We start from the raw sequence: 16,645 nt of genomic DNA on the forward strand, positions 1-16,645 counted from the left end.
ACATAAAAAAGCGGTGGTAAAGTGAAGTATATAAGGTTATAATGATGTTCAGACTTATACTATTACAGAACCATGTGCCATAAATTGCCAAGAAATAATGACAATCACCATAATAAACACCAAAATAAATGTACTGCGCTTGGCATAATTATAGTTACCAAAACTTTGTGTGGCCACAAAAAAAGAAATAGTTAAATAATACTACTAGTACTAGGACTTATGCAATTGAATCGAATCAGCATCTATTGATTTAGCCATTTAGGTCTGTGTATACGAACCCAAATTTAACAAATGGGTCCACTAATCCATTATAAAAGTCAAATGTATATATAGAAAAAATACAAAATAATCATCTATTTGTAGTATTTGGCATACTATGGTTTGCAAATGATGTATTAGAATTGTTCCGATTTACACATTTGTCTTTTTATTTTTATCGGACAAATATGCCTTTTATTCCATTTTGTTACTTCATTATTAGATTTACAAAAAAATTGCATGTATTCAATTTTAAGAATATAGTTCTCGTCTCTTGAAATCTTGCAACCTTTATGCTAAAGCATCACTACAATAACACTACTACTAGATTTCTTGGTTGATATGTAGCTAGAGTGACTCATAATTTAGCTTATGTTGATAAAAATTTTATCCATAAATGACTTGGTTTTAGTTTCACAAAATTATAAATTAAAAAAATGCTGTAATAATATTTATTTTACTATGCAAAGTTTGATTAATATTTATCTTGCTCGCACCACATACGACCTTCTTCATTTTGTTCTATTTCTCGGGTTTTTTTTCCCGAATAATTATTCCACTAATGTGTATAGCCAAACGTACCCTCTACCTCTAGTCTCTACAAGGGTATACTTGTAATTTCGGCGAGACAGCAACGGGGAAAAGACAACTGTTTTGGGTGCAAAATAAAATAAAAACCGTTGGAAGACGCGCGACCTATTTTGGGAAACACACAGAGGCCCACGCACACTCTCATTTTTTATGTCTTTTTTTATTCAAGAAAATATTTTCTCGTTTTTTGATGTATGGATACTATTAGTACTTTGCAGAATAAATTAAGAGCATATTTGTGAAATCGAAAAATAACCATATTTATTTACCCTTTTTTTTCAAGTTTCGTCTATTCCATTTTTACTTATGGCTATGAATATGATTAATTGATTATGAATACAAACGTAAAAGCTTTTAAATATGTGAGTGACTTCCACCCTTCTTGATGCTAATACTTTAAGCTTTTTTTTTCTTTGTTATACTAAACTTAAAATTTAGGAAAACATAATTACCCTATAAGAAAGAAAATAACGTAATATGAGAGCTTTACACTAGTACTTATTTACAAATTAATGATTTTTTTATCGATGCATCCTATTATTCACTCAAGTACTTATTTACATTTTTTTTTTATTTAGAACAATATTCCTAATTTTTTTTTTGAACAACATTTTTTTTTTGAATTAATGAGAATAAAGAAAAGAAGTCCACCAAAACAATCAAAATTTGCATCTATTCATAAAGATTAAAGAATCTAAAAATACTAAACACAAAATGGACTTTTAGGGCATCCACGGCGGGATGCCCTAAGCGACGCCCTATGCACTATCACGTTAGCATTTTATCCTCCTCTCATTCCATCTGCAGTGGGGCGGACTATAGTCCGCCCTAAGCGACGCCCTAAGCATTTTACTTCTATTTTGTATTTATATTTTTATGTTTGCAAATGTAAATAAAAATAAACAAATAAAAACAACACAATTAAAGGGAAATTCTAAATTTACTTAATTAAAAAAAAGTTACAAAATAAGAAATAAAAAAAGCACTAAATACAAAAAAAAGGAGGCTAGTCTAAACTAGTCCCAACTTGCGGCTGAGGTCATCGATCATCCGCTGGATGCCTTCGATATGAGCCGGGTTGGTCGCCTGCATGAGGGCGGTGTGGGCGTCCAACAACGTCCTGTAGTCGGAGGAGGCCGCCAAATCCGAGTAGGCATGGGCCGCAGTCGAAGTCGCGGACGGCGTCGAACTCGGGGTCGGTGACGGGGCCTCTTCAGGCGGCGCGGCGGAGGAGGATGTGGCCTTGCCCTTGCCCTTGGCAGCCTTGACGCCAGGAAGACGCTGGGAGGACATCGGTGTGCCGGAACTCTCATCCTTGAACACCGGATTGTTGAGGTCCATTGGAGACGCGCCGTTATCGCTACTTGTATAATCAGCAAAGGTGCGCTTCGACGCCCTCCTCCTCGCCGCCGTCGATGGGGGAATCACACCACCAACGAACTTCTGTTTGTCCCTCAAGAGCACTGGTAGTGCTTGAAATCGTCGTACAATGAAATGTACGACTGCATCGCGTTGTCCCGCACATCTGCGAGACTCTCGCCACTGCCCTGCTCCCTCTCGCACTTCTCCTACTCCCCCGCAAACAAATTTACATGCTTCTTTATTTGATCCCAGTGCTTGCGGAGCTGCTCCCTGTGGCGCTTGTAGGTGTACGCCGGCTTGGCCTCGTTGTATTTCTCGGCGATGCGCTCCCAATACGCAGTCACCTTCTGGTTGTTGGCGTACACCGGATCCTCCGAAACATCAATCCAACATCTCGTCAAGACGATGGATTCGGTGTCGGAGTAGTTAGTCCTTCCCGGGGTGAACTCTTCACACACCTCCGTTGAAGGCAACTTCTAGGCTAGGTGGCGGACCCAGACGCGGAGGCGGCGGCGGAGGAGGGAGCGGCGGGCCGGACGCGAGGTGCGGCGGCGGCGGAGGGGCGGTGGGGAGAAGGCTCCATGTCGGACAGCCCGTACGAGTCGGTGCTGAAGTCGGGATCGTACTCGGCACCGTCGAATGGCCGGTATTCGTCGGGTTCTGTACCCGGCCATCGTGCACTACCGAACATCGGACTATTCGGATTTGGGTAACCTCCGGAGTCCATTTTGCTTGAAATGTAGAAAATGTTGTGTGAATGTGAGAGTGAAGAGAGTGAAAAATGAAGTGAAAATGAGAGGTATATATATATTTTGAAAATTAATAAAATTAAAGAAAAAACGGAAACGCGTCCCGTTGCATTGTCCGTGTTGTCCACAGTGGGTCCGTCGCATCGTCCGCACCACTGCGGATGCCCTTCGAAGAAGATAGAGTATTCAAAAGAAGGATGATTTTTTTTTCTAACTGAATTGTATGGTCAGCAAATAGGGATTTTTTCTGCAAGTCAGTGATAATGAAGCATTAAATTACAATAAATTATTCGAATACTGACCTCTACGTATTAAATTAAATTCACCTACAATATAGGCTATATAGATAAGAAACATGACAAACATATACCAATAATTTAACAGCAGCAATAAATTATTTTAATTTGGACTGTAATTGAAGTCCAAACTGCAGCTGTGTAGCAGCAGTCAGTAATGCTACTGACCGTTATAATTAAAATAGGTAAATACTATAAATACTGAAAAAGTAAAAATAAAAACAGAAAAAGCAATTAAATGAATTAAACAATTAAATAATAATAAAAATACTAGAAAAAGTGAAAGTGGTTGTCATTGCAGTTACACACACCACACACACTAATTTACAGATACACACAGCTTCTCCTTCTATTCCCTCAACTACCCTTTACTCTTTACTTCCCTCTCTCTGTCTCTCTCTCTCTCTCCATTGCATATAGTAGTAACAATCTAGATGCATATTGGCTGTCTCCCTAACTTCTCTCTCTAGTTGCAGCATCATTTTCTGCTGCAAGAAATTCTCTTGCTGTCTTTCACCCTTCACTTCTGTGAAAAATAATCAGCTAACTGTTTGTCAAAAATCACACATTTGGCTTTTATTTCCATTTGGGAGGGTGAGTTTCAGCTAAAAATCCAATCTTGCTGTCAAAATGGAAACCAATTCATCTGGTGAAGATTGCTGTGTGAAAGTGGCGGTTCATATAAGGCCACTCATAGGAGATGAGAGGATTCAGGGATGCAAAGATTGCGTCACTGTACAACCTGGGAAGCCCCAGGTACTACCAGCATACACAATGTGACTGAGATGGGGAGACTGTGTTTTGGGCTTCTTGAGATGCTTTTGGATTGGTGTATTTCTCTGATGGGATTGATAATTTGGGAGAAAGATCTGATCCTTGAGTCAGTTTGGTTTCATTACATTGAAATTTTTGGGATTTTTGGAGGCCATGCATGTTGAAGTTTGTGTTGTTGATCTGGAGTTTGAGCAATACAGAGTTCTTTTATTGACTTTTGATCGGGTTTTGCCTTTTTTTTTATTTATGATTTATTTGGATTTTATGGTTTCAAGAATAAGTAAAAAGGACAAAATATGGGCTTGATTCTAACAATTTTGAGAAGGGTGTGACATTTTTTACAATCTGGATTCTTCAAATTACTATACTAATCTGTGAGTGTGAGGAACATTTTTTTTGGGGGTGGTAAAGTTCACTGTTTGATTTTAAAAATTACCTTCTGAATTGATTCATGTGAACATTTCTTTCGTAGATTGTCATATTGACATCTGGATTGTTTTAGCATGATTTTCCTGGTTATTCTGTTGCTTTGTTCACATAGATAAATTGTGTGTTGAATATGCTGTTTTATGCATATGTATACTTTTGTAGTATCTTGTATAGTAATGGTTATGGCTATGATTCAGGTGCAAATTGGGACCCATTCGTTTACCTTCGATCATGTATATGGCAGCAGCGGCTCCCCCTCTACTGCCATGTATGAAGAGTGCGTTGCGCCTCTAGTTGATGGCTTATTTCAAGGATACAATGCCACTGTTCTCGCCTACGGACAGGTATAGCTGAAAATATGTTGAAAGATAGGTGCAGAAAACAGCTGTTCTGTTGGAACAATGGTAGCAAAATTGATGTAGATACTAGCTGAATGATACGAGTTTTCAATGTGATGCAGACGGGGTCAGGGAAAACGTACACCATGGGGACGAGTCTCAAAGATGGAGCACACACCGGGCTCATTCCCAAAGCCATGAATGCTTTGTTTAGCAAGATTGAGACGTTGAAGCATGAAATCGAGTTCCAGTTGAACGTTTCCTTCATTGAGGTTTGCTCTCGCGCCTTAGCTGATACAATTTCTTACATTAGATGCAATTGTTGTTATATGATGTTTTTTTATTTGAACGATTGAAGATTCATAAAGAAGAAGTGAGAGACCTGCTTGATCCAAACCAATCTAACAAACAAGATATAGCAAATGGCAACACTGCGAAAGTGACCAGCCCCGGTAAACCTCCAATACAGATTCGTGAGACATCGAATGGTGTGATCACACTTGCAGGATCTACAGAGCGCAGTGTGAAGACGCTGAAAGAAATGGCCGATTGCCTTGAGCAAGGATCACTGAGCAGGGCAACAGGGAGTACGAACATGAACAATCAGTCGAGGTTGGTGAAACAAATTGCATTTAAGCTTCCTTTTTTTCATTCCAAAAAATTATCAATACTTGACAATATGCAGTTCAAATATTCTGACTTTACTGGAGGAACCTAGTTTTCAAAATACAATCCGATGCAGAAATCATCGTCCTAAATGTGTTTCAGTTATCGATAAATGTGATATTCCTTTTGCTCTTTCAGCCGCTCTCATGCCATCTTCACCATCACAGTGGAGCAGATGCGTAAACTTCACCCTGGTAATCCTAATGATACCAATTATAACGACTGTATGACCGAAGAGTATCTTTGTGCAAAGCTGCATTTGGTGGATCTCGCTGGATCAGAGCGTGCGAAGAGGACAGGATCTGATGGACTACGTTTTAAAGAAGGTATTACAAAAGTTTTCTTGCTGTTGATTCTCTAACCCCCTTCTCGATTGAATGTTTTGTGACACGCCTTTTTGCACAGGAGTTCACATTAACAAGGGGCTTCTTGCCCTTGGGAACGTTATAAGCGCACTTGGTGATGATAAGAAGCGGAAAGAAGGCGTTCACGTGCCATATCGTGATAGTAAACTTACTCGACTATTGCAGGTTCGACATTGACTCAATGAGGAGGACTTTAGCTTCATATTAATGCAGTAAAGTTTTATAGCCAACTTGTTATATTTTTGAAGCTTAACGTCTTTGGGTGTTGACAGGATTCTCTTGGTGGGAACAGCAGAACAGTGATGATAGGTATTGTCTTTAACTGGCTTCGGACTCTGTTATACGTTGAAGATTTCAGTAAAAACTAGAAGACTACAAAGTTCCTTTGTCTTATATTTGAACTCCTTTTCTCCAGCATGCATTAGTCCGGCTGACATAAATGCTGAGGAGACTCTGAACACTCTGAAATATGCGAATCGCGCTCGGAATATCCAGAACAAACCTGTTGTAAGTTGTTCGAGTGTTTGCTCAATCTCCCTTCTGGCTCAGCATGGCATTTCCCTTTTGCTAGATAGCTACTTTTGTCATAAAATCCTTTCAGTGATATCATTTTCCTTACTTGATGACCAGGTTAATAGAGACCCCATATCGAACGAAATGCTGAAGATGCGTCAGCAGTTGGAATTTCTGCAAGCTGAACTTTGCGCCCGAGGTGGAGGTGTTTCATTTGATGAAATACAGGTAAACTCGATTTTTTGTGCTGTGAACCTCCTTAGGGTAGTACGAAGTGTTTCTCAAAGAGCATCCCCGTTTGAAGAAATCGCTTTTTTATGATCCATAGAAAGCTACCAAAGATATTTGTGAGTTGTTAAAAGCAATTACTCCTACTATGCAGGTTCTCAAGGACAGAATTTCCTGGTTGGAGGCTACTAATGAGGAGCTGTGTCGGGAACTAAATGAATTTCGCACAAGAGGCGGTTCCGTTGAGCAATTCACGGACAATGTTAAGGTAATTAACTATATGTAATAGGCCACACTAGTCTCAAAGAGGAAATGGATCTGTAGTAGGAGTATCACATTTTAACACTAAAGGAACTCAATTTTATAGGTTGGAGCCAATGGTGCCGTGAAAAGTGAAGGCCTTAAGAGGGGATTGCAAAGTATCGAGTCGTGCGACTACCAGATGAGTGAAAGCAGTATGTTACTGTGCTCTTACTGAAAATTCACTCAAACTTTACAAGTTATGACTTCATATAATCCAATATCATATTTTGTAGGTGATTCAGGAGATATTGATGAAGATACGGCAAAGGAGTTGGAACATACATATTTGCAGAATACTATGGATAAAGAGTTGAGTGAATTAAATCGACAATTGGAAAAGAAAGAGGTACCATTTAAGTTCTCAAATGCAATCCTTATTGTTGTCAATCCAGAGTACATGTTTAGCTTAACATGAAATAAATCTTGCAGTCAGAGATGAAACTCTTCGGAGGATACGACACCACTGCTCTTAAGCAACATTTTGGAAAGAAATTAATGGAGCTTGAAGAGGAAAAAAGGACTGTGCAGGTGTTTTTCTTAATAGTATAACACTTGGATATACATGAATATAGAATGATTCAATAGTAAAGTTCTGATCTTCATCTGTTTGTTGCTGCAGCTCGAGAGGGATCGGCTGCTGGCAGAAGTTGAAAACCTTTCTGCTAATACCGAGGGGCATACACAAAAAATGCAAGATGTCCATGCACAGAAACTAAAATTTCTCGAATCTCAGGTTCCTTATTTTCCTTTTTTTGTAGAAAGAAAAACATATTCCAGATTAGTATTTCTTTCAATCAATCTGCCAAGATTTATAGTCTTAATTTTTTTTCATTTCTCCAACGCCAGATACAAGATCTTAAGAAGAAACAAGAGAATCAGGTGCAGCTTTTAAAACAGAAACAGAAGAGTGATGAAGCAGCCAAAAAGTTGCAAGATGAAATACAATGCATGAAGGCACAAAAGGTCAAATTTTACATTCTCTTTGCCGACGTATTTCCCACTTCACTCTCTGCGCGTAGCTTCTGATTCGTCTTGGTTCTTGTAGGTTCAACTGCAAAACAAGATAAAGCAAGAAAGTGAACAGTTTCGACAATGGAAGGCATCCCGGGAGAAAGAACTACTACAGGTATATTTTGTTGATAATGAAACCATAAGAAAAGCATTTTTAACTTATAAAACTGAACCAAACAAGGTTACGAGTTACCTTTTTAATGAGTTTTTATACAGTTGAGGAAGGAGGGAAGGAGAAACGAGTATGAAAGACATAAATTGCAAGCACTGAACCAGCGCCAGAAAATGGTGAGATACTTAGCTTTGTCAAGGAAATTTTTACAGATTTATGTTGGTTGCAAGCATGTCTTCGTCTTGTTGAACTTTCCCCTAAGCATGATTTTTGCATTAAACGGAGATGGTGAATAAAATTTACAAGATACTAAATGTTGTGTCCAAAAAATGTATTTCAATTCAGGTTCTCCAAAGGAAGACTGAGGAAGCTGCAATGGCTACCAAGAGGTTGAAAGAATTGCTAGAAGCACGCAAATCTTCAGCTCGTGAAAACTCTGGTAGGTATTATTTGTTGGTTAACATAGTATCTTATTGTCATTTCATTTACACATATTTTATTTGACTCATGTTGCATCTTTTTCCAGTGACAAGCAACGGGAATGGAGTTCATGCGCAGGTAACGCCTTTCTCGTCCTTGTCGATTAGATGTCAATCTTTTCTACCTATTTTATCAAACCAAGTAAAGTTGATTTTAATTTACAGAGCAACGAAAAGTCCTTGCAGCGATGGCTTGAGCATGAGCTTGAAGTTATGGTCAATGTTCATGAAGTTCGTTATGAGTACGAGAAGCAAAGTGAAGTGTAAGTAGCATTTAGTTTGTTTTTTATTTATCGACCTCTCATGCAGGCGAGTGTATGTCTATGTTTACTCTCATCAAATGCTAACCTATATATCTATGTATATTCTTGTGGGATCATGTGCAGACGAGCTGCGTTGGCAGAAGAGTTGGCGGTTTTGAGACAAGTTGATGAATTTGCTTCAAAGGGAGTTAGCCCTCCTCGAGGAAAAAATGGCCTTTCTAGGTAAGCTTATTTCTCGGACCTCTGTTCTACTTACAAATCCATCTTACTCATTTTGTTGTTCGTTCAATGTTTAGGGCATCTTCAATGTCACCAAACGCAAGAATGTCGAGAATTGCTTCCCTTGAGAGCATGTTGAGTATCACATCAAATTCACTTGTCTCAATGGCTTCACAGCTTTCAGAAGCAGAAGAACGAGAGCGTGGTGTCATTAATCGTGGACGCTGGAACCAGCTACGTTCTATGGGAGAGGCAAAAGGCCTGCTTCAGCTTATGTTCAATCATCTTGGCAACGCAAGGTAGGCGAGATGGAACCTTTTTTAACGTATAGTTCGTTGAGGCTTCAATAAACAAGCCATTAGTAAATTGACTCGATTCCATCAACAGGTGTGAACTGTGGGAAAAGGAAATGGAAATCAAAGAGATGAAAGAGCAAATGAAGGAACTCGTGGGATTACTGCGACAAAGTGAAGTCAGAAGGAAGGAAGTTGAGAAAGAGCTCAAAGTGAGAGAGCAGTCTCTTGCTACTGCGTTGTCGACACCACCATCCGTAAGATTTTTTTATTGTTAATTCAAAAAGTTCTTCGTTCTTTACACATTCGAGTGTCTTGACTTTTCTGCTACTACAGGGAAACTCTCACAAACACATTGTTGATGACATGTGTGGTCCATTGTCTCCAATTCCAGTACCAGCACCGAAGCAACTTAAATATACAGCGGGGATTGCTAATGGCTCGTGTGTAGAGTCAGCAGCATTCGCGGACCAGACGAGGAAGGTTTGTTTTATCTTCCCTAGAATTACTGTTTCAGCATAGTGAATTCTCTTTGGCTTAATGCGAGTTTCTGTTACATCCAGATGGTGCCTATTGGCCAGTTATCGATGAAAAAACTAGCCCTCGTTGGACATGGTGGGAAACTCTGGAGATGGAAGAGGAGTTATCATCAATGGTCTTTGCAGTTCAAATGGAAGTGGCAAAAACCGTGGAAACTCTCGGAATTGATTAGACACAGCGATGAAACGATCATGAGATCCAGGCCCCGTCCACAGCCTATTTCGGATGCTATGTACAGAAATGGTCACTAGCTTATACATCTCTGTAATGTATATCCTTTACTCACTCCAGCTCCCAAGAGATGATCCAGGAAATACGTTGAATAAGTGCAGGTGAGTTCGTTAAACGCACTATTTCTTTGTAGATTGAGGTCATGATATAACATACACTTATCACCAAGTATAAATCAACGCAGGTCGAGGTATAAGTGGCGGTTGGAGAATAACATTGTCCGTAGTGTAGCGTATTGGTAGAGATATATATGGTTGTTTAGGAGTGGAGTTTTGTAGCTACGACTCTCAGCAAATCGCGTCTTGTTGGATCGTTCGTCTCTGTGGTACTTGGAGGAGGAATGTGTTTTCATCGAGGACGGGTTTATTTTAGGTCTACATTTATGTTGTATATATTTGTCCAAAGTTGATTTTAGTGCTTGTGATTTCTTCTTTGGGTTTGTTTTTGTGTTTTTCACTCTTCTTTTAGTTTGTATTGTTTTGGCTAATTGGCCTAATTTGTACATTGTGTGTAAGCACAGTATTTGTTTTGTTTAGGAAACAATCAGTGATACTTAGGCAAAGATGTATATCGACTATTGATTTGTTGTGGATTTTTCATTAATATAACTCTGATTCTGATACACATAACACTCTAACTATATCTCATTTCCAACATTAATTGTCCACATCGATGCATCGTGGCCACATAGAAGTGTAGAACAAATGAATACCAACTTAGGCAATTGAAAATTCCGTATATATGATAATTAAAGGTAGACTAAAATATTTGCGCATTGATTCAATCCACTATCAATGGCACTTCACCATTCATGTATATGCGTATTCTAATTTTATTTTATTACTTTGATAGCATTTATTTTAGATGTGATGAGCATGCACTTCACCATTTATGTGGAGTATATCTTTTGTCTCATTTCAAAATATTTTTTTTAGTTTAGTGAAAAATAAGTGACTTTGGTCCCTTGTATATAATTCTCTCTTTTCTTCTAGATTGCATATAATATCATGATTCATATGAAAGTTGGTAATTTGTGAAAGAGTTGTAGCTTAAGTATTAAAGTGCTCTGCCATGATGAGCTTTGGCAACAAAATTCATGAAGTCCATTGAATTCACTTTGCTCATAAAATGTGTCCATTAGCAGAAACACAGTGACATATATCAAGTGTCAACAACAGAAACTACACTTAAATTGAATGCGTCTAATCCACATCAACCATTCCTACCCACCAACCAAAATTGCAACCAAAAAAAAAGAAAAGAAAACCTAACACACACACAACTCCAAGACTATAAAAATGTGATATCCACATAATTCGAAGATGATTAAGTCAAAATGCAGAACATCAAAGTTAAAATTCTGATAGCCACAATCCTACTAGGTGTAGGCCTCAGCGGGGGAATATACGTTCCGGCAGTGACCGACATAATAACCTTGGGCGAGCAGAGGCTAGCCGCCGTATTCCCAATCATTCAGAATTTCAAGAGCATCATAACCTCGGACCCCTTCAACGTCACGGCCACGTGGACAGGCGGGGACGTGTGCGCCTACCGAGGCTTCTACTGCGAGAGCCCGCCCGACAACCAGTCCGCCACCGCAGTCGCCTCGATCGACTTCAACGGGTTCCGCCTCGCCGCCCCGACGCTGGACGGCTTCCTCGACCGGCTCCCGGACCTCGCCCTCTTCCACGCCAACTCGAACGACTTCGGCGGCGCCATCCCCGCGGGGGCCGCGTCGCTCCCGTACCTCTACGAGCTCGACGTCAGCAACAACCGCCTCTCGGGCCCCTTCCCCGAGGCCGTCCTCCGCATGCCGGGCCTCGTGTTCCTCGACCTCCGCTTCAACGCCCTCGCGGGGGCCGTCCCGCCTCAGCTCTTCGCCCGCGCCCGCGCCCTCCGCGCCCTCTTCATCAACAACAACCTACTCGCCACGCGCCTCCCCGACATCCCGGGGGGCCCCACAAGCATCGTGTACCTCACGCTCGCAAATAACCGACTCTTCGGCCCGGTCCCGACCAGCATCTCTACAACCTTCTCGAATGTCTCCGAGATTCTTCTTCTCAACAACCTCCTGAGCGGCTGCCTCCCGTATGAGATCGGGCTGCTCCCGGAGGCGGCCGTCATCGACCTCGGGGGCAACCGCCTCACGGGGCCGGTGCCGTGGTCGCTGGGGTGCCTGCGGAGCCTGGAGGTGCTGAACCTCGCCGGAAACAAGCTGTACGGGCAGGTGCCGGAGGTGATGTGCTGCCTGGGGAAGGCGGCGAACCTGTCGCTGTCGGACAACTATTTCACGCGCCTGGGACCCGCGTGCTGGCGGCTGATGGTCAGCGGGGTTCTGGACGTGAGGAGGAATTGCATACCGGGATTTCCGGCGCAGCGCTCGCTCGCGGAGTGCGCGGCGTTTTTCGGGCGCCCCAGGTTTTGCCCGTACACGCGGATGTACGGGCATATCCCGTGCCGCCTGCCGCCGCGCTACGTGGCCTCCGCCTCTGAGTGGCCTCAGCTTGCTCCGTCGCCGTCGTGATCTTCGTTCCTACTAACACTTTGTTGTTGGATTCATCGTAAATAAATGTGGATATTTGTCATATACACTACTACTTAATTTGCTTGATTTCAGTTTTATAAATTTATTAGTGAAAATTCTTCAATTTTTTATAGAATTTAGGATTATTTAACCAACTAGATTTCACTTATTTTATAATTTATAAATGATCGAAATGTAAAATTTGAAAATATATTAAATTGAAATATTGCTTGTTATGATTGTTTCTTACAATATCATGAAAAATAAGTTATAGACTTAGCAATTTATTTTTTGAGATATCCGTCATTATATATTTTGTCATTGCAAGTTTCACTGACACATTACACACAGATTTTATTATAAAATTAATAATAGAAAAAATATGATTTGCATTTAATAAATATTCCTCACTTACCCTTTCTTCACATTTTTTTTTTAAATTCGTGTGAATCTTAAATGAAATAATTAATGAATCGAGAAGGAAATGTATGTAACTTAGTCCCGTCAAATCATGGCACATGAAAAATCAAGGATTATATTATACTCCATCCGTTCCTTAGTAATAGAGTTATTTTGCCATTTTTTCCTATCTTCGCTTTTGTAACAACAGGATATTCCTTATCTCTTTGTTTTTTAGCTTCAGCAGACTCTTGAAAAAGCTCTTAATACGTTCCATAGTAATGAAGTCATTTTTCTTTTTAGTAAAAGTCAACACATTTTCCCACTCTTATTTTACTCTCATTTTTTTTCTCTTCATCTCTCTCTCGTTTTTATTTTCCACTTTATTCTCCATTTACTTAACTTATCTAACACAATTTTTCTTAATTTGCGTGCCAAAAAGAAACGTCTTCGTTACTAAGGAACGGAGGAAGTAAGTAATTACTACTACTCCATTTGTGACTAATATATGGTGCTTGTTCCAGTGGTTAAGTGACACAAGTTTCCATTTAGAGTAATGGGACGAAAAAAGTCTGGAAAGTTGATGAATTCTTCCAATCGATCGAATTTATTTGAAATTAATCTAAAATATCGAGACAAATGTATTTTTTTCTTTAATTTTTGAAGCTCACAACTTTGTCAGCAAGCACTGTGCTTACAGCTTAGTTTAGTGAAAATGTGAAATTAATGGATAGTAATTGAGGTGGCAGGGACTAAGATTGCGTTATATATTGCAGATTATTGAACTTTTTCAGTGTTAGTGGAAGCCCTTTTTGCCTTTAGATTGTGGCAAAGCCTGATTTTCTTTTGTAAATTGCATAATGTTAGAGCTACTTTTATTGGCTGTTAGATTTGTGGTTTTAGAATATGTGTACAAATAAGACGCGCGTATTATTGGTCGATTCAGAAAAAGGTTTCGATAATTGGTTGGTTGATTTAACGGTGGTACCCCTTAATCAAGGGCCACTTTATGTAATTACTTGTTTTACTAAATATTTTTCTTTTGAGGTCTCTTATGGTTGTTTTCATTATTAGACTTGGGTCGTGCTACTTAAATATGGCAATTCATGACAAGGGAAAGAATCCTTATCAAGTGAAAAAGATAAAGAAAATCACAAAGAAACAATTTCACCGTCGATAATCCGAAATTCTAAATGGAAAATTAAATAAAAGATAAAAGACGATAATTATGATTTTATTGATTGAATAATGAGAATAATAATAGGTCCTATTTATAATACGAATAATCTAACTTGGGAAACAAGATAATAAAGATACGAAAAAGATATACTAATATAACAATAGAGATATGGAAGATATTTCCGAAAATATAATCGTACTCCCTCCGTCCCACAAAAGATGTCACACTTTCCTTTTTAGTTTGTCTCACGAAAGATGTCACATTTCTATTTTTGGAAAAAGTCCTCTCTCACATAAATATAAAAATTATATTTTCTCTCCCCATTTAACACAAAAAATAAAAGGCGTCATATTCCAAGATATGGAAGAGATATGAATATTAAACGTATCAACTGCGAGAGATGGCGGAGAAGATATTGGTTCGTTCACGAAGAGAATCCTGTCAAGCAGCCAATTATCGTTCAACTAGGGTTTTGAGCAAGAAAATAAATTGCAGGAATAAAAGAGTAAACTATGGAGAGATATGATAATTAAATACTAAATAGCTAATAGGATAGTTGGGGATTTTTGGAAGATGTTATCGTATCAATTCACGACGAAGATAAGTTTTGATGTAGTCCAATGAGATGATACTGATAATGCTGAAAATAATGAAAATGATAATTGTTTTATAATGGCTTGAAATTCATAATGGGCTTTGCTAAATGGGTTGATGGATCTCATCAGCTTTGACATAGTGTACGGTAATTTTGGTCATCTAATATCGTTTAAGGAGTAAAATCGTTATTTTATTATTTTTATTGGTATTGATTTATGTAATTTCATTTTTCTTTTTTGGATGTTTGATTTCAAAAACTAGGTTTGATATTCTTGTGCCACGTTTACATCATAGTATTTGATTGAAAATTATCTAATTTAAAGAGTTATTTACGACTAAACATATTCTTGATCGTGAATAGAACTATAGAAGGCTAACTAGTCAAACTTGCGGTTCCTTTTTAAATTTTTTTACTGATTAGTTTTAATTTTACTACCTTAATCTAATCAATTTATAAGTCCGTTGTTCTCTTATTGTTCCACATAATAAATTATAGAAAACTGTTAATTAATTTTAATAGATTTATAATTTATTACCGTTGTGAGTATAATAATCAATCGCCAAATACGGAAAATGTAGGGATGATCGAATATTGCCAGTTCCTAATGGGTTGGGACTACCAAGGCCCACAACAAAAAGACTTGTAAGAATATTAACTTTATACGTACTAATTATCCAACGTTGCAAGACCTCACCAAATTCAGAAGGTTACAATTATACGAGGCCTTCACTTTTCAATAAATTAGTCCATTGTAGCATACAAGTAGGAGTACTAGATTAAAGATAATTAACTAATCCATCATACAATATCTAACTCTCTTTTATACTGCATAAAATATACAAATTTCAACTCTTTTTTCTTATCTAAATAAGCTCGCAGTGCGGTCCTTGGTAAAGTAGTCTCATTTTGTCATTTTGAGATGTCCAAAAAAAATAGTCACATTTCTTAAAATAGAAAGTGTCACACTCATATTTTACGCATTTTTTTTCCTTAGCTATCTTACTTTACCTCTTTTTTCTCCTTGTCTATTTTACTTTACCTTTTTTTTCTCTCTCTCTCTCCTACTTTGTCAATTTCCCATTAAAATTTATATTATCCGCAAATGAGACTATTTTTTGTGGACGGAAGGAGGGTAAAACTTGAAAAACACGTGAAAAGAAAAATTGAAATAATAGGATTATATCTAAGATTCAAAGCATCAGTAACAGAATGTCTCTAAGGATTTCCTTCAACGTTTCTTAGTTGGTTATCACACCACTTCATCTATTACACAATAATAGCACTCAATACTCATTAGTAACATACTCACATCTCTTTTGATGCTTTCTCATTGTTGTGTATATAATTTTGCAGTGTTTTGGTTGTTTGGACGACCCCCTTTTATGTTTTAACATTTAAGTGTTTATGTTAATATTTGCGCCATTGTTATGTGACTTTGTCATTATTTGGTTTTAAAAACATGTTTTTATTTTGATTGTTATTGTTGAACTTTAAGGCTCATCATTACTCTGGCTTCAGACAATCAAATCTCTTATTCATTCTCTGTATTTTCACTATTCCCACACTTTTATTTATTTAATCATTGTATTTCATATAATTGAAAATACAAATTTCGACATAATTTTTTAAAAATAAATATTAAAATATAAATACCATGTTGAATTAATGTGCATAAATCAATAGTTTTGCTATATAGAAAGTGTCATATCAACATGTCCACTAAAATTTACTACTAGTTGTCATTATAAAATGAGTTCAACAGCGGCGGAACTCATGCCTATATAGTAGAGTATATTAGTATTGTTCAACATCTCACTTGTATAAACAACAAAATATTTTATACCTCACTATTTATTTGTTTTTTTACATAATTGTACTCCAACATAGGTGAAATTAGAAATTAGTACTTATATTATTAAATTCA

The 16,645-nt window shown here is 38.2% G+C and overlaps 2 protein-coding genes across 2 annotated transcripts; both read left to right on the forward strand.

Annotated features, from left to right (window-relative positions):
• Positions 1-3,608: 3,608 nt before the first annotated feature.
• LOC125223090 (kinesin-like protein KIN-4A) lies at positions 3,609-10,644 on the forward strand. Its single transcript, XM_048126063.1, has 26 exons — positions 3,609-4,012; positions 4,657-4,803; positions 4,920-5,069; positions 5,156-5,409; positions 5,602-5,789; positions 5,869-5,993; positions 6,101-6,137; positions 6,244-6,335; positions 6,459-6,569; positions 6,724-6,837; positions 6,937-7,024; positions 7,106-7,218; positions 7,302-7,400; positions 7,492-7,605; positions 7,719-7,835; positions 7,918-7,998; positions 8,100-8,171; positions 8,341-8,434; positions 8,522-8,553; positions 8,640-8,737; positions 8,861-8,959; positions 9,034-9,255; positions 9,344-9,506; positions 9,586-9,732; positions 9,813-10,121; positions 10,205-10,644. Exons 1-25 carry the CDS (start codon positions 3,887-3,889, stop codon positions 10,038-10,040), a joined length of 3,111 nt encoding a protein of 1,036 aa, XP_047982020.1. The 5' UTR covers positions 3,609-3,886; the 3' UTR covers positions 10,041-10,121; positions 10,205-10,644.
• A 488-nt stretch (positions 10,645-11,132) lies between these two features.
• LOC125219682 (uncharacterized protein At4g06744-like) lies at positions 11,133-12,646 on the forward strand. The gene has a single exon (XM_048121726.1). It carries the CDS (start codon positions 11,357-11,359, stop codon positions 12,542-12,544), a length of 1,188 nt encoding a protein of 395 aa, XP_047977683.1. The 5' UTR covers positions 11,133-11,356; the 3' UTR covers positions 12,545-12,646.
• Positions 12,647-16,645: the final 3,999 nt, after the last annotated feature.

The sequence above is a fragment of the Salvia hispanica genome, chromosome 4 (genome assembly GCF_023119035.1).
Source record: "Salvia hispanica cultivar TCC Black 2014 chromosome 4, UniMelb_Shisp_WGS_1.0, whole genome shotgun sequence".
NCBI lineage: Eukaryota > Viridiplantae > Streptophyta > Magnoliopsida > Lamiales > Lamiaceae > Salvia > Salvia hispanica.